Source organism: Paramormyrops kingsleyae, chromosome 7, assembly GCF_048594095.1.
Source record: "Paramormyrops kingsleyae isolate MSU_618 chromosome 7, PKINGS_0.4, whole genome shotgun sequence".
Classification (NCBI taxonomy): domain Eukaryota; kingdom Metazoa; phylum Chordata; class Actinopteri; order Osteoglossiformes; family Mormyridae; genus Paramormyrops; species Paramormyrops kingsleyae.
In genome coordinates, this window is record NC_132803.1 from 27,969,600 (window position 1) to 27,990,252 (window position 20,653).

The 20,653-nt window shown below is 46.0% G+C and overlaps 1 protein-coding gene across 3 annotated transcripts; it reads right to left on the reverse strand.

Moving 5' to 3' along the window:
- Nucleotides 1–10: 10 nt before the first annotated feature.
- ntmt1 (N-terminal Xaa-Pro-Lys N-methyltransferase 1) lies at nt 11–4,016 on the reverse strand. 3 transcript variants are annotated; one of them, XM_023797369.2, is made up of 4 exons: nt 3,871–4,016; nt 2,718–2,877; nt 1,639–1,891; nt 11–879 (listed from the first exon to the last, which is right to left on the reverse strand). In XM_023797369.2, the coding sequence occupies exons 2-4, from the start codon at nt 2,874–2,876 to the stop codon at nt 623–625; spliced, it is 669 nt and encodes a 222-aa protein (XP_023653137.1). In that variant the 5' UTR covers nt 2,877; nt 3,871–4,016; the 3' UTR covers nt 11–622. The 3 variants fall into 3 exon arrangements, with proteins under 3 accessions (XP_023653137.1, XP_023653138.1, XP_023653139.1); XM_023797370.2 differs by having other exon boundaries at nt 2,718–2,906; XM_023797371.2 differs by having other exon boundaries at nt 2,718–2,899; nt 3,871–4,003.
- Between the last annotated feature and the right edge of the window lie 16,637 nt (nt 4,017–20,653).

Consider the following 20,653-nt stretch of genomic DNA (forward strand, 5'->3'; position numbering starts at 1 on the left):
AATTCAGACATTTTCCATGGATTTCATGATAAGTTATATTTTTTTACAATTCATCTCCAAATTTGAGAAGGCTGACTGGCAGAAAAGTCATGATAAACACTCACTTGCGACAAGGAGACACCATAGTCATTATGTCATGTGATTGACCAAAACCCTCAACCCCAACTTCAGCTTAAAATCTAATTACACCCCTTTCATGCTGCTAATTTACAAACCCAGACCCAGATACTTCATGTAAAAGTGTCCCAATTCAATAGCCGACAGGAAAAATTAAGGTACTCTGCCATGTGGATCCACAAAGCCCTCTGAACGTCACCTTGGCTAAACCGTGACCATGTTAAAAAGCTTTCTGTGAACAACAAGGGCCTCCAGTCACACTAATAAAACTGGGCTGGAACTTATAACATGAACAGCAATCAGGTGTGTCCTGCAGATGTTGGTGATGTTCTACACAGAACTGGATTCAGGTTAGGAGTCTTGACAACCTCCACACACCTGCTTCTTTCATGCACACCAGTTTATGTGGACCCAGCCCAGCCTACATGGACACCGATTGGTTGGATGCCCAATAGAGGTGTGGCTGGGGGGAGGGGCGGAGCCTGGAACACCTCACCCCGCCCTCCTATCTAAGTGCCAGCGTGTAGACCTGGTAGATCTCCTCAGGGAAGTTCTCCTGGCGTTCCTCGCGGATGACCTGCAGACCGGCACGGAGCACCAGCTCGCGCACCAGCGGCAGCTCCCGACACACGCTGCTGTCCACCTCGTCCAGCACCACGCCCTCGTACGCCACGTTGTCCTTCACCACAATGAGCCCCCCCGGGGAAAGGCCGGCCCGGCAGCGCTGCAGGAAGCTCACCAAGTGCTCGTCTGTTAGGTGACCTGGGCCAGTCCACACAACATCAGCCAACATTACCACCAGGTGCCAGTTAATATTTTCTTTCCATTTACATTATCTAAATTAAAAATAAAAAACATATTTACACAACTGGATATTTTAATGGACTGTACATCTGGATGTAAAGCACCAACTTTAGTGCTAAAAGCTGGAGAAGTTGGGGTTGTGAGCCTTGTTCAAGGGCTCAACAGTGATTACACTGCCAGCCACAGGATTTGAACCCATAACCTAATCTAGATGTGGGTCCTGCATGTCACATACACTGGATGAAGTAATACATGTCAGGTATTGCTATAAATATCCCTGGGAGTTACACACCTCAACAGCTGCAACTAGAGGTAGAGAGTTAGACATATTTCACCTTCAAAAGTACTTCTTGTTCACACATGCACACCTACGGACAGTTGTGTAACTCTGTTTAACCTCAGCATGTTCTTGGATTGTGAGGGGAAACCGGAGTACCTGGAGGAAACTCCACAACGACACAGGGAGGACATGCAAACCCCACACGCGAGCTACTGCAGAGACCCAGAAGTGTGAGGCATCAGTGCTAACCACTGCACCACTGGGCTGCCACATGACTATTTATAATAAAGCTAAGTTTTCATTGGTCGGCTAACTGTGACATGCATGCTGCGTGCATGTGGAGTACAGGCAGAGACCTCAGGAAGTCCTGGCCCATCCATGATGTTCTAGCACCGATCTAGGCCACGGCACATCAACAGAACCCCAGCTGGACTCACCGATGACCCACTGGATCCAGATGACATCATAGCGGCCTGGCTGAGGCTCGAAGTCCTGCAGGCCGCAGCAGAAAAAGTTCCCCACCCTCTTGCCCTCCTCGCCCAGGTAGGAGCACGCCTTGTCCAGGAACTCCTGGGTCACATCCACCAGGTCCACCGTGCGAAAGAGAGGGAGCAGCAGGCGCTTGGTGATGCGGCCGATGCCGGCACCACAATCCAGGGCACATCCCGTGCCCGTCTTCCCCTTGCCTTCCTGGTGGAAGGGGAGAGAGATGCCAGGCTGTCAGGCCTGTTCTTGGGCAGTGGCAAGCTTGCAGAAGTTTTACTAAACAAAAAATGTTCTGAGGGCGGGACAAAAAAATGTTTGGTTCAGAGAGATAACCAATCAGATTGTAGAGGAGGTGGGTCCAAGCAACTAGAGAAGGCGAGACCAAGACATCTGATTAGTTGGTCCTTATAAACCTTATATTGGTTCCTCTACAACAGGGCTGCCCAACTCCAGTCCTGGGGGGCCGGAGCCCTGTGTAGCTTAGTTCTTTCCCTGTTCCACCATAAATGATTCAACTCAAGAACTGTGTGGTAATTAGCACAGAATCAGGTGTTGTAAATGAGGGGAAACACAAAAATGTGCAGGGCTCCGGCCCTCCAGGACTGGAGTTGGGCACCCCTGCTCTGCAATCTGATTAGTTATGTCTTTGAACCAATCATTTTTCATTCTGCCCTCAGAACGTTTTTGTGTAAGTAAAACTCCCACGAGCCAAACATCAAGGCAGCTCATTGGACAGTGGTGTCAGTGATTTTGCTCATTTAAATTAACATCTGTGTGTGTGTGTGTCTTAATACCTTTTTGCTCAATTCATATTTATTTTGAAGGCTTATACAATGCTATTTAAAAACTTCACAACATAATTAACAGTTTAAAAAGAATTTAAAAATGTGAAAACATTGCACCCAGCTAAGGCTGGATATCCCGATTAAGAGAACTAACTACCGACAGGAAAAGCTCGATCTAGTAGTTCCTTAACCACTATCGCACCTGCATATCCGTCGCGTTAAGCAAAGATGATCCTGCCACTCACCCCAAGGAATTTCTGCAGGAACTTCTTGGAGCTGTTGATGTCTACGGTGGAGATGCTGCCATACCCGCCCAGCATGCCGTCTACCGTAGGCTGGACGTCTTGCCAGTACTGCTCAGCCTTGGAGTAAAAGGCTGTTTCGTCCTCCACCACATCGACCATCCTGCACACAGCCCAGACCAGCCCTGGTGTCTCATGAACATAATGAGGTTTAAGATTGTACATTCTTTGTCATTTTTAATATCAGGTCAGTTTTGTTACAGACTAACAGCCACTGAACACAAACTAACAAAAGCACCAATTTTAGCACTAATAAAATATAACTGTTACTCAAGATCATTAACACAGAGTTTTACTTTCATGACTTAATGATGAAGTCATTAATTCATTCATTCATTAGGACAATGTTCCTCAAAGTGTGCAGATGTCTATTTTTGTCTTTGCCCCCGGATCACAAGGCTGAAGTCAGTTCATGATCGGCCATTGTGCCATACGCTGATTCCACACTTCAGCTGTCGTCGGGGGGATGGGACGGGGGTTAGAGGTCAGATAGAAACCTGCCTGGCATCTAAACTCTAAACTTGTGAGGGACTGAGAGACTGGCCTCTACAAAGTGCCAGGAAAAAGGGCCACACTGCGTGACAGGCTGGCTGGCTACTGAGAGCTTCGCCCTGAAATCCCGCCGTATATTAATGCGGCTTTGGGAGTAGAGCCACAAACCTATGTGAGGCTACAGACACCTGGCCGGCTTACAGCTGCCTGATCCAGAATGACATTACCGATGGCTTCAACATCACAGTATCGGGGAGACGTAAACCTGCGTCCCAGACTGACAAAGGCACCCAGTACTGCGGTCGTCTGACCAGAAGCAAACCATTACACCACCCCACGTTAACGGTTACTGATCCACATACATAGTTAAAATGAAGAGTGATACAGGATATAACTTCAACTGTGCGATTATACATGCAGACTGTCACGCTGCTAGAATATGAACTATATAAGGAGTCTGGTCCGGACTATTTATAGAAAGACATTGTGCTGCGGCACATGGAGGAAAAGTGCAGGGTACCGTTTCAGCCCACATGCTTTCCTCTCCCTCTCTCTCTACGACCAGCACACGCTGGTCATTATAAAAAGAATGGCGACAACTTACCTCGCAGCAGCGTCAGTACCCCCTGGAAACCCTAAATGCTGTCAGACATGACACGAAACAATCTCCATGGATGTCTTCCACAACCCCGGCGTCTAGTGCTTTGCCGGTGACGCCACTTCCGTGTTGAGATGGCGCATGTGCAACGCTTGGTGTTGGATGCCGCCACCATGTGGCAGTAAAGTGACAATACAACGCTGGGGTCTAATGCGGCAATGCAATTTAGCAGTTATCTGGAAGTCATGAGTGTTTCAGGATTCTTTTGAAACACTCATATTTGAATAAAACAACACACACTTCATTATGTATTTCATATACATGTCTTTTTTCATGGCACAGTTAACTTATCAATTATTATTATAATGACTGAATAAATGTACATTATACGGACAAAAGTATTGGGACACCTGGCTATTACAACCACAGGGACTTTTATGACATCACATTCTAAATCCATAGGCATCAATATGGAGTTTGTCCCCCCTTGGCAGCTATAACAGCTTCAACTCTTCTGGGAAGGCTTTCCACAAATTTATGGGGTGTGTTTCTTTGGGAATTTTTGCCCATTTTTCCAGAAGATCACGTGTTTGGTCAATCTCCGTTCTAGTTCATCACAAAGGAATTTGATGGGGTTGAATTCAGGGCTCTATGTGAGCCAATCAAGTTCTTCCACATCAAACTCACCAAACCATGTCTTTATGGAGTTTGCTTTGTGCGTTAGAGCACAATCATGCTGGAACAGAGAAGGGCCTTCCACAAACTGTTTCAATAAAGTTGGAAGCATGGAATTGTCCAAAATGTCCTGGCATGCTGAAGCATTAAGAGTTCCCTTCACTTGAACAAAGGGGCCAAGCCCAGCTCCTGAAATCAACCCCATACCCAGGGCCGGTCAATCTTATACGCAACATAGGCGGTCGCCTAGGGCGCCAACTTCTGAGGGGGCACTCATTAGCCTGGCAATTTCACTTTCTCTCAGACGTGGGGCGCCGACGGTGATGCTCGCCTAGGGCGCCACGTTAGCTAAAACCGGTACTGCTCATACCATCATCCCTCCTCCACCAAACTTTACAGTTGGCACAATGCAGTCATGCAGGTAACGTTCTCCTGGCATCTGCCAAACCCAGACTCATTCATCAGACTGTCAGACAGAGAAGCGTGATTCATCACTCCACAGAACATGTTTCCACTGCTCCAGAATCTAGAGGCAGTGTGCTTTACACCACTGCATCCGATGCTTGGCACTGCACTTGGTGATATGAGGCTTGTCAGCAGCTGCTTGGCCATGGAAGCCCATTCCATGAAGCTCCTGCACACAGTTTTGTGCTGGTGTTAATGCCAGAGGAAGTTTAGAACTCTGCAGTTATTGAGTCAACAGAGCTCTGGCAACTTTTACACACTATACGCCTCAGCACTCGGCGACCCTACTCTGTTATCTTACATGGTCTGCCACTTCATGGCTGAGTTTCTGTTGTTCCTAAATGCTTCCACTTTGCAATAATACCACTTACAGTTGACTGTGGAATATGTAGCAGGGAGAAATGTCACAAACTGACTTATTGCAAAGGTGGCATCCTATGACAGCAACACACTTGAATTCTCTAAGTTCTGCAGAACGACCCATTCTTTCACAAATGTTTGTAAACCTGACTGCATGGCTTGGCGCTTGATATTATGCACCTTTTACAATTTAATGATTAAAAGGTGTGTCCTGATACTTTTGTCCATATAGTGTATGTATGAAGGAGGAAACTGAAAACAATTATCATTTTAATCATAGTGCATTCAGTTGTACCATAAGATAATGCATAGTGCGAAATTAGGTGTATATATAATTCATCTGTGAAAGAAATGTAGGCCCACTAATGAATTAGTGCAGTTAATCCCCAGGAACGCAAGGACACACCCATGTGTCTGAAGTAGCGTTGTCAGTTTAACATGATGACATGTTTGGCAAAATATGAAACAGAGAACCATCAAATCAATTTTTATACGTAGATATTATTTTACTTGCATCCATCTGTGTGTAATCACATATGTAAATAAAAAGTACATAACTGAAATTTCTTTAAATAATAATACAACAGGAAAAAGTTTAAAGTCATAAAATAAACTCTGGTCAAATCTAATGCTACTTCTTTACAAAATAACATGTTTCCAGTAATTATAATTTCTGTCCGGAACAAATAAAATAACTGAAGGTAAAGGCATTAGAAGCTAATTTTTCTTCTTCTATCCCCCTTACCCCCACCCCACCCTACCCTATACCTGTCCACTACTCCTCTCCCCCACCGTGTCTCTGTCTTCCCCGCTCCTCCTTTCCATTCTCTCCAGTGGGGCATACAGGGATGGCTTGGTGCTGGACAGCCTGAAGCCAGTCGATATCTAATCTGATCTGCTCCCCAGCTCCCTCCATGCCCTCCTCCCTCCGTCTGTCATGCTTGACACTCTTCACCTCATTAGAATCACAAAACAGCTGGGGAAATGAAGTGAAAATCAACACTTTTCAGATAACCCCTTACTCAGCGTAATGCCATGGGCTGGAATCGAAACCCCCGACTTCTGTTTGAGTGCTCACTTCCACTGCATGCTGCACGGTACCTTTCCCATTCCCTCTCTTTCAACATTTGTAGAACCATTCCTCCCTTCCCCTGAGAGTTTTTCCCACTCATTTGGCAAAGCACACCACAGAAATGTTGGGCAGTGTTTAAAAACATGGACCTGTAATTCATCTCAGAGGAAGTCCGTGCATAATATTTTTTTCTGAAACTTACTAAACCAAAAATGGTTCAGTACCAACTCTCTTATAAATTACACTCTCTGCAGGTGTTACAGCATGGCATGACGGAAGGGATGATCCACGGCGCCGCTTGGTGACAAGGGATTTTACTGAGAATGGACTAACAAGCAAAACAAAAGGGACCACGAGGGGTTCAGGAAACACGCAGGAACAAACACAAAGCAGTACGTGTAAACTCCACAATGTCAAACTGAGGTAAGAGGCCATGGGCAGACACATATGCACAGTAACTGAGACTAGACATGAAACAGGTGTACACAATTCACATTAAACCAAACACTAGGGCTAGGACTAACAAGGAGCAGGTGTTTGTCACTAACAATTATGAATGACACAAACACTAAGAATAGTTTAGCCAGTGACACCTGCTGGCCAAGCAGGGAAATGACAGACTGGACAGAGCAGGGACAGTGAAGCTGTACTATGAGCCTGAAAAACTAAAAAAAAAAAAGGCATTGATGAAGTTTACACCTGATACACAATGGGAAAAGCCCCAAATAAATCATCTCAAGCCCTTTTTGTAAGTAATATTTTAAGTAATTTTTAAAGTAATATTTCTCAGTGCTTCCACCTGCTTTAAAGGTCAATGTTTTAGACAGAGACAACAGCAACTCACAGAGCTCAAATCTTTCCCCAAGGTATTGTTTAGTGGCTACTGAACCACAGCTCAAGTAGGTCATATTCAGACATGCAGGTCTGAATGAAAGAAGGGCGTCACCCATGCAAGCACGAAGTTCATGAAGTCTCCACTCATTAGCATGCCCAAGCAGAGTCACCCGCAAGACCATTGTCCCAGGAGTTAGTGATCATGGATTAGTGTCCAGTAAGTCAGCTACAGGAAAAAGCAAACTCTGCTGTCTGATGTCCGCTTTGTACCCAGGAATAAAAAAGGATTCATGGGCACAGCTGTTGTTATCTTCTGCCCTGTCTTCTTGCTCTTGATCTCTCAACATGGTGTCTGCAATTCCTGGGAAGCTGCTGCCAAATAAATCACCATAGAGTCCGAACACCTCACCCCTGTAACCTCTCTCCTCTTTTAAAACACTCAGATGCCAAGTGAAAGTCATTAACAATGCATAATTAGGTTGGTGAGGCAGTAAAAAGATATATACCCCAACTAGTGTAAACTCAGCAGAGCAGGCAGTAAAAAGATATATACCCCAACTAGTGTAAACTCAGCAGAGCAGGCAGTAAAAAGATATATACCCCAACTAGTGTAAACTCAGCAGAGCAGGCAGTAAAAAGATATATACCCCAACTAGTGTAAACTCAGAAGAGCAGGCAGTAAAAAGATATATACCCCAAATAGTGTAAACTCAGCAGAGCAGGCAGTAAAAAGATATATACCCCAACTAGTGTAAACTCAGCAGAGCAGGCAGTAAAAAGATATATACCCCAATTAGTGTAAACTCAGCAGAGCAGGCAGTAAAAAGATATATACCCCAACTAGTGTAAACTCAGAAGAGCAGGCAGTAAAAAGATATATACCCCAACTAGTGTAAACTCAGCAGAGCAGGCAGTAAAAAGATATATACCCCAACTAGTGTAAACTCAGAAGAGCAGGCAGTAAAAAGATATATACCCCAACTAGTGTAAACTCAGAAGAGCAGTCAGTAAAAATATATATACCCCAACTAGTGTAAACTAGTTGAAGAGCAGGCAGTAATAATGAGGGCAATTGGCAAATATTATCAGGCATATTGTCCTGGACTCTAACTATTTACTGATTTCCACCTACTAAATATATCCTGTTTATATTCCATCATGAACCAAGGGAACTTAAGAATTCACAATGATTCACTTTTGACCACATCATTTGCTTACTAAGTTTCAGTGTCGTAAGGCACAAAAAAGTGTTTTTTTGCTCAAAGATTTTTTGTCTTACCATACTTGAAATTCAGATTATTTGTTTGATAACTCAATAGGCATATTTATTATATAATACAGAGCTATTTTTTCAGGTGGAACTAAATGGTAAATGTTAAATACATGCTGCTATAAGTGTTTAAAAATGCCACCAGAGATAACCAGAATAAGCATTCCACAATTACTTCCACGGGATTCCCATTTTCTAGATGACCTTCTCCAGTCTCCAGGGCTTTCTGCTCAGTATCCCCACGCCTTAGCAATTCCTCGAGGTGTCTGTTGGCCGGCTGCCAGGCCGGAGTCCTGGGCGCTGGGTGTGAGTTTAGCCGGAAGCAGATTTCACAGGAATCGCATCAGGACCTTCATTTTGCTGACGCTTGCAGAAGGTCGCGGCCGGTCATGGTTCGCCGTCTATTTACCATATTGCTCCCTGCGAAAACACGTTCAATACACTGAAAAACCATCGTATTTCCTTGGCTTATTTGTTCCATTTAATTACACTTCTAAATGATGGAAATATGCATCGTATTGCAAAATGTCTAAGTTATTTTATCTGTATTCTTCTACAGGTGCCGTACGTCATTAAAAAGTTGGTTAGTATAGGTTTCAGAGAGATTAATTATAGGAGGAAATTATTCATAAAAGAGACAAACTTACAAGACACAAATAAGATTAAGATCATCCAGAAGGATTTTATGTTATTTATATCTTGTGATTTTAAAATATTGTTTCGTCAGTTAAACTGAACAGTGAACCGATCCGTGCAGGTAAATTGTCATATAGCCTAGCTTCGTAAGCAGTAAGCTGCCATGTTTGAAAACATCTGTTTTTGAAATTAAATGATCATACATTTTATCTTTACAGTTCAAACCTTTTATATGAACTGATTTTAATTAATTTACTAGGCTTACACATAAAAAAACGCGCAAAAGCGTGCACACAGCTTATTGGGCTCTTGCTGGAATTTAACTTTATGATTTTGAAGACTCTTAATTTCCATGGTTACTTGTTTAACTTTGTTGATGGAGGAAAAAAAATTCTGATCAACGACGAAGTCGCCCAGCGAAAGATCCCTTTACTTTAGTTCGCACTGCAGGTAGAAAACGAGCGAGATTTTAAAAATTGTCCATGACATTAGAGGGCAATGTTGAGCTTCGAGAGGCTCGCAGGCAGCCGACGCAGTACCATTACAGGGGAAAAGGCACATTTCAAAATCTGCTTTGGACAGAGAAATCAACATTTGAATGAAGTGTTTTTAAACTACTCAGTAAGGAATGCAAGGTTCCGTTGTGAATGGCCATGAAATCAAACTGCGAAATCAGTTCAAAATTCACATCTTTGCCTTTAAAAATAACGACGTGAAATTTCTGCTACAGGACCATCGCGAGTATGCTGTTAATTCGTATTCTATGTATGTATAACTGTATTTTAAAGCCAATATACTGATCTGTAGATTTTACATAATTTCTTTACGATTCCGTGAGACATTGTTAAATGCAATTCATGGACAGCCACATTTCTGCACACGGATATAGTTTTCGCTATCAATAAAGTGCCCTCTAATATCCTCTTGGACTAAATACGTGATACTGGGTTTAGTTCTTCTTCAGTAAGTGGAGCGCTGGTCCAGCAGCAGCAACAGGGCGAATGGCTCTATGTGTAACGAGCGATGAAATGGGCACGAGTAATAAAAGGCAGAAACGTGAAATGGGATTCACCCCACGGACTGAGTGCGTTTCCTCAAGTCCGCCACGAGAGTGCAGCGCAGCTCAAGTTGAGAGCCGTCCCGATAGTCTGCATGTCATATGCTAGAGGGCTCATGAATTACATATGCTGGTTACCGTTATAAGATAGTGTATTTATATACCATTTATACAAAGTCCATTGGAATTTTTGCTCTCCATGAGAGACATGAGTGTCAGCCAGGGTGCAGCATTCCTGGAGCAGTCAGGGTTTAGAGCCCAGTCGTGATATTATTGCTCTGCTTGGCCACAGGATTCGAACTCACAACTTTCCAGACACAGATCTATAATCTTCTGAATTAGTTCATATAAATAGCTTAATCTTGTTGAAGTGTTTATGTGTTTGATATTAAGAGTCATTTATGCATTATTTAATGTATAACTAGATGTTCCAGAATCTCTTCAAGGAGATATATATATATATATATATATATATATATATATTAATCTGGAGTAGTCAAGAATCATTTAAATTAGGATATATAGGCTAAAAAGATATTTTTGTTAGTAAAATTCAAGCATAATTAAAAGGAGTCCACCTCACCTTATTAAATTAGAACGAAAAGAGCATATTGTACATCGTGGCGATGCTATGTCATCTCTCTACCAGGTTTATGCTTGAACTACTTGACGTATGTCATGGTTGTTCTGGTCCCCTACATGTTTAAGATTGTGTGTGTAATTATGCGTAACTGTTATGTGGTCATCAAGTGAGAAGCTGGAGCTATTAAATTATTCACACGTCCTTACATCAAAAGGAGTGCAGGCGAGTCCCGCTGTTGTGTGCTGCTATGGCGGCCGTCAAGGGTGAAAATGCCGTAAGCGAAGGGAAGGGCCTGCAGTTACACTCTGAGGCCTCACAGTACTATTTTTCAGCAAGATAGTGAGGAACACCCGCGTTTCGCCCTATCAGCCCACCGTAACGTACAAGCCTCAGAGGCGACTTTATGCCATTGATTCCTGAGGGATCCATAGCAGAAGGCTGCCAATATTTCATTATTCGAAGGATCCTTTCATTTATCCTCTTAGCAAATTCTTACCCCTGTTGATTTATGTCTTCTTTTTTAGTTCATATTACAATGAGTTTGGGGTTACATTTTCTAAAGAAATTGTTACTAAATTCTGGAACACGGAGCATAAAAGGAATTTTCACACTGGAAGTTAGGTGGTGGATGAGGAGGCTAGTGGGTATGTGGAAGGCTTAGGGTTATGCTGCCTGCGGGTTTTTGCAGAGGCGCTATATGAAACCTGTCACTTATTTTACAGCAATATAGGACTGTATCAGCAGCACACGATATTATTATAAACTGTGCAGAAGACGGCAATGCTAAATGACCTCCATACTTACCAAGAAAGCCTTTTGTACGGGCACATCGATTAATGATTCAAATGCTGAAAGAAGTGAGTATGGTTGGTGTTTATCACACAATTGGATCAAAGCCTTTTTGACATGCAATAGCTGATGTTGCCATACCAGAAAAGAAAATCTAAAGTTTCAGTTAAAGGATCAGCGCTGGGACATTGAATATTCTGAGCAAGAATCCAGAAAACCTGGATGTGATGAAGATGGAAGTGATTGACATTGAAATATTGGCTATTGAGGGCTGTGAGGCTAAGCCTCTGTGCCTGTGAGCGGAAGGTCACTGGTTTGAGTCCCAGCCTTGGAAGAATAGTGACGTGGTACTGGGCCATCGAGCAAGACCCTCAGATCCAAAGGATTTATTAATCCAGGGATTAATAAAGCATCGCATTTCTGTTAGTAAATACCACCTGCAATTCAAACTAGGTCGTCCATGCAAATTTTGGCCTGGCCAGTACTTGGATGGGAGACCAACTAGAAAAGCTGGGTTGCTGCTGGATGAGGTTTTGGTGTGGCCAACCGGTTAACCATCCTGTGGTCTGTGTGGATCCCAGTGCCCCAGTGCAGTGACAGGAACACTGTGCTGTAAAAATGGTGCTGTCCTTCAGATGAGATGTAAAACCAAGGTCCTGCCTCTCTGAGGTCATAAGATTCCTGGGCATCTTTGGAAAGAGTAGGGGTTGGTACCCAGATCTCCTGGCTAAAATTGCCCACTGTGGCCCTATCAGATCTGGCCTCCTAATCATCGCCTATATCTAATTGGTGAACTCTCTCCTCCCCCTTCACCTCCTTAGCTTCTGTGTGGTGAGCATACTGGTGCACAATGGCTGCCATGGCATCATCCAGGTGGGGGCTACACAGTGGTGGTGGTTGAAGTAGCTCCCCTTTGATTCTGTAAAGTGCTTTGGCTGTTTGAAAAAGTGCTATATAGATGTAATCTTCTTTCATTCATAAACATAAATGAACCAGAAAAGGACTATTTCAGCACTACTAATGAAATGGACAACAAAAAATGGTGTGACTTTCATAGGAAGGACAAATGTTAGAACTGTTCAGAATATGGTATTTCCTTTGTCTCCTTATAGATGTAAAAGCTGGGCAGTGATGAAGCAGGCAGGAAGACTGTTGATGACTTTGAACTTGTGCCGGTGAATTTTTTTTAGGATACTGTGGACCACAAAGCAAGTAGATTATTGGTCAAGGCAAGCTTTCAACATATGAGAAGAATCAATGCATTGGGAATAATGCTTGAAAAACATAAAAGAAGAGGACAAGCAACAAGGTAGATGAACTCAATCATAATGACAATGAACATGCCATCAACAAGACCATGTGGTCACCAGCCGTGGATAAATGCTGTGATTCATTCACCTCTAGGATCCTCACTGAAGGGCTTTGACCTGTGGATGATCAGCCCTAGGACCCTCACTCAGGGGCTATGGCCTGTGGATGATCAGCCCTAGGACCCTCACTCAGGGGCTATGGCCTGTGGATGATCAGCCCTAGGACCCTCACTCGGGGGCTTTGACCTGTGGATGATCAGCCCTAGGACCCTCACTCGGGGGCTATGGCCTGTGGATGATCAGCCCTAGGACCCTCACTCGGGGGCTATGGCCTGTGGATGATCAGCCCTAGGACCCTCACTCGGGGGCTTTGACCTGTGGATGATCAGCCCTAGGACCCTCACTCGGGGGCTATGGCCTGTGGATGATCAGCCCTAGGACCCTCACTCGGGGGCTATGGCCTGTGGATGATCAGCCCTAGGACCCTCACTCGGGGGCTATGGCCTGTGGATGATCAGCCCTAGGACTCTCACTCGGGGGCTATGGCCTGTGGATGATCAGCCCTAGGACCCTCACTCGGGGGCTATGGCCTGTGGATGATCAGCCCTAGGACCCTCACTCGGGGGCTATGGCCTGTGGATGATCAGCCCTAGGACCCTCACTCCGGGGCTATGGCCTGTGGGTGATCAGCCCTAGGACCCTCACTCGGCGGCTTTGACCTGTGGATGATCAGCCCTAGGACCCTCACTTGGGGGCTATGGCCTGTGGATGATCAGCCCTAGGACCCTCACTCGGGGGCTTTGACCTGTGGATGATCAGCCCTAGGATCTTTATTCAAGAGGCTTATGGGTAACGTAATTAGAGTTGTTGTCTCCAGCTTGAGAGAATAGGTTTCCCTACTGCCCCATTGCGTTTGTGTCAGGTTATGGCAGCGATCGAAGGTCTGATCTGAGTTTTTTTGACATCCTCACTTCTATGTGTGTTTCATGTTTGAAGTGGGTGTGTTACTTTATGACAGAATCTCATGTGCACCTGTAAGCATCTATGCTTGAGTTTGCCACACACGTCATGTTTTTGTTTGTGTATTTGCTGTGTAGCGTGGACTCTGTGTGAGAGTCTTTATATCGTCACTTGAACGTGTGTTTGCATGGGTGGGCGGCAACAGGTAGTCTACATGCTCTGTGGAGCACCTAGATTTGTATCAGCAGAAAGGCAGAACCTACATAAACAAGAGAAAAACAGGGAAATGGGTGACATATAGCTCTGGGGTAGAAGATTTCCTGTAGATGGCTAATTTGTAGCAGGTAAACACTTTGCTCCAAATCCTGAGTGCAATGTTTAGGTTTTACCAAATTGCAGGCGAAAGACCCCCTGAAGACCAATACAATAAAGGAACATGTGAAAGTAGGAAAATGAAAGTTGTGTTCATTCAAACAGGTGGGAACCAGCTACTTAAATGTTACCTGCAGGTCACCTTCTTAAATCCTTCCAAGTGCAGCGTTGGACCAGAGCCTTTAAGCACCCAGTGCATGGGTACGCTGCTGCGTATTACATCATGCCATGTGACCTTGTACTGTATACAACCATATTGCATGAGCTTGAGACTGCGTCCTCGACCACTGACACCGAAGCCCCTCCCCCCTCCTGTGTGTAAACAGGGGCCCGAGCTGAATGGAACTGGGTCATGGAGGATTGTCTGCCACTAGACCTGGCGAGCCTGGATTCCACAAAGCTGGGGCGGGTTTAGAGAGTAGGATGAGGTAAGGATGGGGAGCCGGGCTGATGTCGCTGTGCTCCGTGGTACCGCTCCGTTGCTATGGGACCTGGGAAGGTAGCAGCAAAGTCCATCATTAATATGAAGCCGTTGATTTGCTCACACTATTTAGAGTAGCTGCTTTGCTAATCCAGTGGGCGTGGTCTTTGACGGTGCCATCGAGGCCGTTATTTGCCTCTACCTAAGCTGGCTTCGGTGTAATTATCTCGCCGCTTAGCTTATGTTTTCCTCTGATGTTTTCTGGGTCAGGAGAAGACTACCGTAGAGTCCTGCCTGCATTTCCTTCATCGTCTTTAAGCACCACGCTCCCCTGCTGTAGTCCTGAGACGATGCCTCAGAACGATCCCTCAGAGCATCGTTAAGAAAAATACGAGCCCCGCGGATCTGTTTAACTGGCCAGCCATCGGCACGTTAATGTGGCAAATGGGTGTTGGCGTTGAAACTATGGTGCATATCAAGGCTCTGTGTACGGTCCCCAGCCGGGCCGCACTGAACAATCCTGGAATTCAGCTTCAGTGCTTCCAACTGTGCCTGCACCAGTAAGAAACCGTAGGCATTAATTACTGGGAAAACCAGGACAGGACAGCAAATCATGTATTCATCTCATCTGGCTGGGTGGGAATGGAGGTAAGAGATGCAAAGATGACGGCTGTGTCCGGTTTTGCCAATGCGACGAAAGGTGTGGCTCATATATTTACCTGAAAGCTCGGTTTGCAGGGAGCACAAGAGGGGCAATAATTCATGCATAAGGGCTAATGATCTGTTTTGAAATGGTGAGTGACAGGGGATGGGGCACTTCAGGGGCCAATCTGCTTACAGCTGATATCTGTCTTGTTTTCCTGCATATTTCTCTTATGTTAAATCAAAATGGCAGCCTTTTGTATTTTCCCCAATTTGTAAGACCTGAAACCCAAACCAAGATCCCATTCCTTCCATCCACGTGTCCAGGATCTGATTGCCATCGCAACCAGCAAAAGCCTCACAGAGACATTAATGGCTACCACATGCGTTGAGCGAGAGACCGCCAATGCTCTAGGAGCGTACAGTGCCGTGGCATCTGGTTGCGTCGTGCGAAGCAGGGACGAGAGTCAGGTTTTTTGTCCCGGGGAGCGACGAGAATGTGTGTGCCCAAATGTGTGTTTCTGAACACAGTGCGCTGGGACCTCCAGACAGTTCAGATTTTCGCTCCCTCCCAGCTCCCAACCCACCTGTACCAGGTTCTCGATTGGCTGACAGCTGGGAGGGAGCAAAAATGTGGACTGTTTGGGGGTCCCCTAGGACTGGGTTCAGAAACATATAGAGAAACATTAGCCACACATGTTAAGGCAGCGAGCTGGATGTAGGAACCAGGCTGGAACAAACTCTAGGCGAGAAACCAGATGATCCTTTCTTGTGAGATGTCACGTGCAATGAGTTGCTCACTTCATCATAGGGTGAGCTGATAAGCCAGGGACAAGCAAACACGCAAGGAATCGTGCATGTTACAACACACGCAAATTGGCAGCTTCAATGCACATGCAGAATCATTACATGCGGCGCAGAAACTCTGAGATGAGATGAATATTGTGTTTAAACAAAAGCTGTGTGCGTTTGTGTCTTCCTTTAGGTGCCGATCTGCTTCGGCACCACGTTGCACATTAATATTCTGAGCCTGGAGCGGACATGTATCCTCATTTTTGGACACGGCGTATCTTGGCTATTGCCGTGTCTTTTGTGTTGTCCGTGTTCTCGGTGCAGCTCAGAAACTGCAAGTATTTTGGCTTTTATCCTGCTATTGTTTCATTGAGTTATTTTATTTCTTCGGCTCATTCACAGCCCATCTCTCTGGATGCGATGACCCCGATGGCGCACGGCCACACACACACACACACACACGCACACGCACACGCACACGCACACACGTGCACTCGGTCACATGTGCAAAACTGGGACATGTATGCCCATACATACACAATGAGGTACATTCAATTGAGGAGAAGATCAAACATGGAAACAAACACACAGTTATAATATATATAATAATGCACACGCACTGTTGGAATGGTGTGGTCATTGTCTGTGAGACGGGCTTAATACTCAATTAAACTTTCACCCCGACTCCGACCCCTAACTTGAAGATGGCGGGGGGGGGGATTATCCCAGGATTGTCCACCGCAGGGTGCCAATTTTGTCCCATATTCTACTCGTTTAGGTAGCTTGGAGACCAAACAGAAGCTCAGCAAAGACAGGTCCGCTCTGATTGGCCCAAACAGGACACCATAGTCAGTTTGCTAATAAACATTAGAGGGAGTGGCCAGGAATACCTCCCCTTATATATGGTGTTTATAAGTAGAATAAGAGCGTTAATCTCCACAGGTACTAATCACTATTACTGGATTACAAAAGGAAAGATTTGATACAATGCAAAGGCTGCTTGTGTGCTGTTTTGCCGTTTGACTGTCCCCAGTAAATGTGTTCAGATTGCAGGAGCTTCAATAGGCAATTTTTTGGGAATCAAAAAAGGTTTAAACAACCAAACTGATGTTAAGAAGGATCACTCGCAGGACGGTTCACTTAGTGTTTGCTATCCATCCATCCATTCATCTCCAACCAGCCTATCCTGGTCACGGTTGCAGGGATGCCGATTTTAATATTTAAATTTTAAAAATTACTTTGCTTGCAGGTTGCCACAGGAGGGCTGCCTGTACGTGAAATTGGTTATGCTGAATTATGCTCAACATGAATAAACGGCAATGATTTATAGTTCTGGGAAGGGCAGTGCTGAGATCTTGAGAGTCGGTCTCCCGTTTTTGGATTGGGAGAGCGCTGAGCAGTAGGGATTTTAGACATGTCAAATTAGACGTGAGAAAATTGGATTTCGTCTCACGACATGAGGGTAATTACTACGCAGGTTATTCCTGCCTGGGATTGTGACACGTGCTTTAATCCAGCTCTGCAAGGACCGTGCAGCAGATCTGTGAACCAGCACATTTGGCGTGGCTGGCTTGGTCGTGGTCTGAGATGAGTGTGAACAGGAGCTACTAGCATGGAGCCGCCGGGGAGTCGTGCTCAGCATGTGTTTGGTCACTCTGTGGCACAATGGCAGCTCAACACTTAATAGATGTAAATTCATTATGGCCATAAAGCAAGCAGTTGAGTTGTCCTCTTTTGCTACTGGATATTTCATCCAAGAATGCCTAATTGTGGTTTTCTCCAGAGAATCAAACTACCCTGGAGTCAACATTCCCTACTCCTGAACCACTGCGCCACCTGCTGCCGACTTGTGCTCTGTTCACTCTCTTATAAAACCACCCGGCACCATCACCATGACCATGGGGACCGAGGTGTTCGAGGTCTCATCTCAGAGGTCAGGAGATCTCCTGGGGCACAGAGCAAACATTCCCTTAGGGGAACTTCCGGATCTGGGGTCACCATCCCACCTGTGATGTCCGTGGTTTTGACGTCATCCCACATGCTGCCCTCTTTCGGCCCTCGTCCTCGGGTACTTGGGGTTCATCCAAAAGGCCGTCCGCGCCAAATATTTAACCGGTAGAAGGAGGTGAGCTTCAACTCACAGATTACTTTCAGTGTAGCGTCATGTCCAATAGTGACCTTAGCCAGTGCTGGGCTTCGCTACCACTTTTCTTCGTGGCTTCACTCGTGAAAATGTGAATTTTATTTAGCTGACGCCTCACAATTGACGTGCTGTGCCCGTTCTCTTGTGGCCGAGGAGTGAAACTGGCGTGTAGGACGCTGTGTGTGTGTGTGTGTTTGTAGATTAAATAGGACAGTGTGTTACACAAGCCTGTGTGCAACGCCCTGGTTGCTTGCACAATCATACTACCCTTGTGTAACTCTTTGCTCTCTCTCGCTCTCTGTCTCTCTCGCCCTCTCCTCTCTCTCCATCTTGCTCCACATCGCCTCCCCCACCTGCTCCCTCCTCCCTGTAGCCCAAGTACCTCACCATCTTCCAGGCTGTGGACTCCTCATTTCTAGGTCGTAAGCCTAGGAAAGCGAGCAGAGGTGGGAGAAAGCGGGTGCAAGTAGGGGTCCGCTGACTGCTCCAGTGTGACGAGCTAGAGACTGAAGGATGGCATAGGAAATGGGGGTGGAGAAGAGCAGGAAGGGTTGGGGATGACAGAGAAGGGAAGTCTGGAAAGTCTGGGAGCCCCCCTGCCAGCCCAGATCCCCCTCAAGTCATGCACTGTCACACCCTCAAGCCCATCTGTCCCTTCGTTCCCCTGTAGTTTCAGGTCTGAGCCATCCAAAGACAAACAACCACTAGGTGGCGTAGTAGTTGATGTACATTGTCCAACCAGAGCATTGTGGGGCATATCTTATCCTGGGTTGGCCCATTTGGAGCATTTCAGTGGGCAAATGGCAGGCGGTCGTGGCGTGGTGCTTTACGGAAAACACAGGAAGAGTCCTTAGGGTAAAAGCAGCTACTCTCTTCAGCAGCAGTGACCAGCCACGCTCTGGGCAGCCTCTCCATCTGTCATTGGTGCTTTTGTCTGAGGCAACCTGCAATTGTCGGCATTTATACAGCTGAACACTTTAAACTGGAGTACTTTGCTCAAGGGCACAATAGCGAGGTCATACCACTCTTCTCCCGCCCAGGATTAGAACCAGCAACCATTCAGGACCTCAACCTGACCTTCCGCGCCCCACCCACAACCGTGAGACCATTTCCACGGGGTCAGTAACTCGCTGGCAGTAAAGAGGAGGGGGTAGACAGAAAACAGAAAGAGGGGATGACTTGAGAAGGATGGAGATAGTTGGGACTGACAGACCGGGAGATCTGGTATCGGAAGAAAAACTGGAATTTGGAGGGGAAGAGAAAAAGAGTAGAAGGGAATAAGGGAACAAAAAGCAGGCCGATACAGCCAAGGAGGGCGGGGCGGCAGTCAGCCAACCAGCGGGTGGGGGCAGAGAACAGGAACAGGAACAGGAAGGAAGACAGCAGTGAGAAACAGACTGAGAGAGGACAGGTTAGAGGAGTGAGAGAGAAGGTGAGAGGTGGGCGGAGGGAGTCTCCCCACGTGCCTCTTGCTCGGGGTCGGGCTGCTAACGATACGTTGTTAGCGTCGCTCTCCATGCTCTGTTAAATTCCATTTATGTTTGGGGGGGGGGGGGGCAGGGGACCCATTGTAAACACGTCGGTCATGCCAACCCCCAGACGGACACATGGCCCATTTAAAGCTGGCATCAACCCGAAAAAAAGGCCACAAAATAATGTGATAAAAGGAGCTAAAGGTACAATTCTCATTCAAATCCGCCGTGTTGAGTCTTTCCCCACTTGTTTACATGTACGCACACATCTGTTGTTACTAAATGCCATATTTCGGTTGAAGTCTGAACACCCTACAACACCCCGAATCAGTCAGAAGCCTTTGAATAAATAACTTTTACTGCTATTCGCTGTAATGATGCAGACTAGTCCCGCAGTACACGACCCCGCCTTATGGGGGCAGCATGCTGCTGTGTTCCTAAGTGGGATCCTCCACATGAATCTCTTAAGCATTCTCCAGAAACAGATAAACAAACAGATGAGGTGTGGAGGAGGAAAGGGTTTTGTGAGTAATAACCATAATATTAAACACTTATTACATGTTAGCGTTCTCCTGTTGTGGTCTCTGCAGGTGCCTGGTACTGCCGGCCCCAGCCGCAATCTCCACACCCCCGTGGGCTCGGTGAATGTGTGGCGAGACTGAGCAGCCTGTTCCCAGACAGACAGAACGCCTGGAGGCGCTGGCACTGCTCATCTCCCTCTCTCTCTTTCTCTGGAATGTTCCCAGAGCCAAACAGCGGCAGCCCATGCTCGCTGGCCCCACCTACTGTTAGGCAGTGGGAAGTGCAGGTGGCTACTCCACAGCACCAAGGAATCTTCTGTGGACAAAAGTGTCTGGCTCTGGGGAGGGGGGCCCGATCCCCCGCTATCTTAGCACTTAGCTGCTGGCAAGACGGCCACGCAGAGTCAGAGAATGA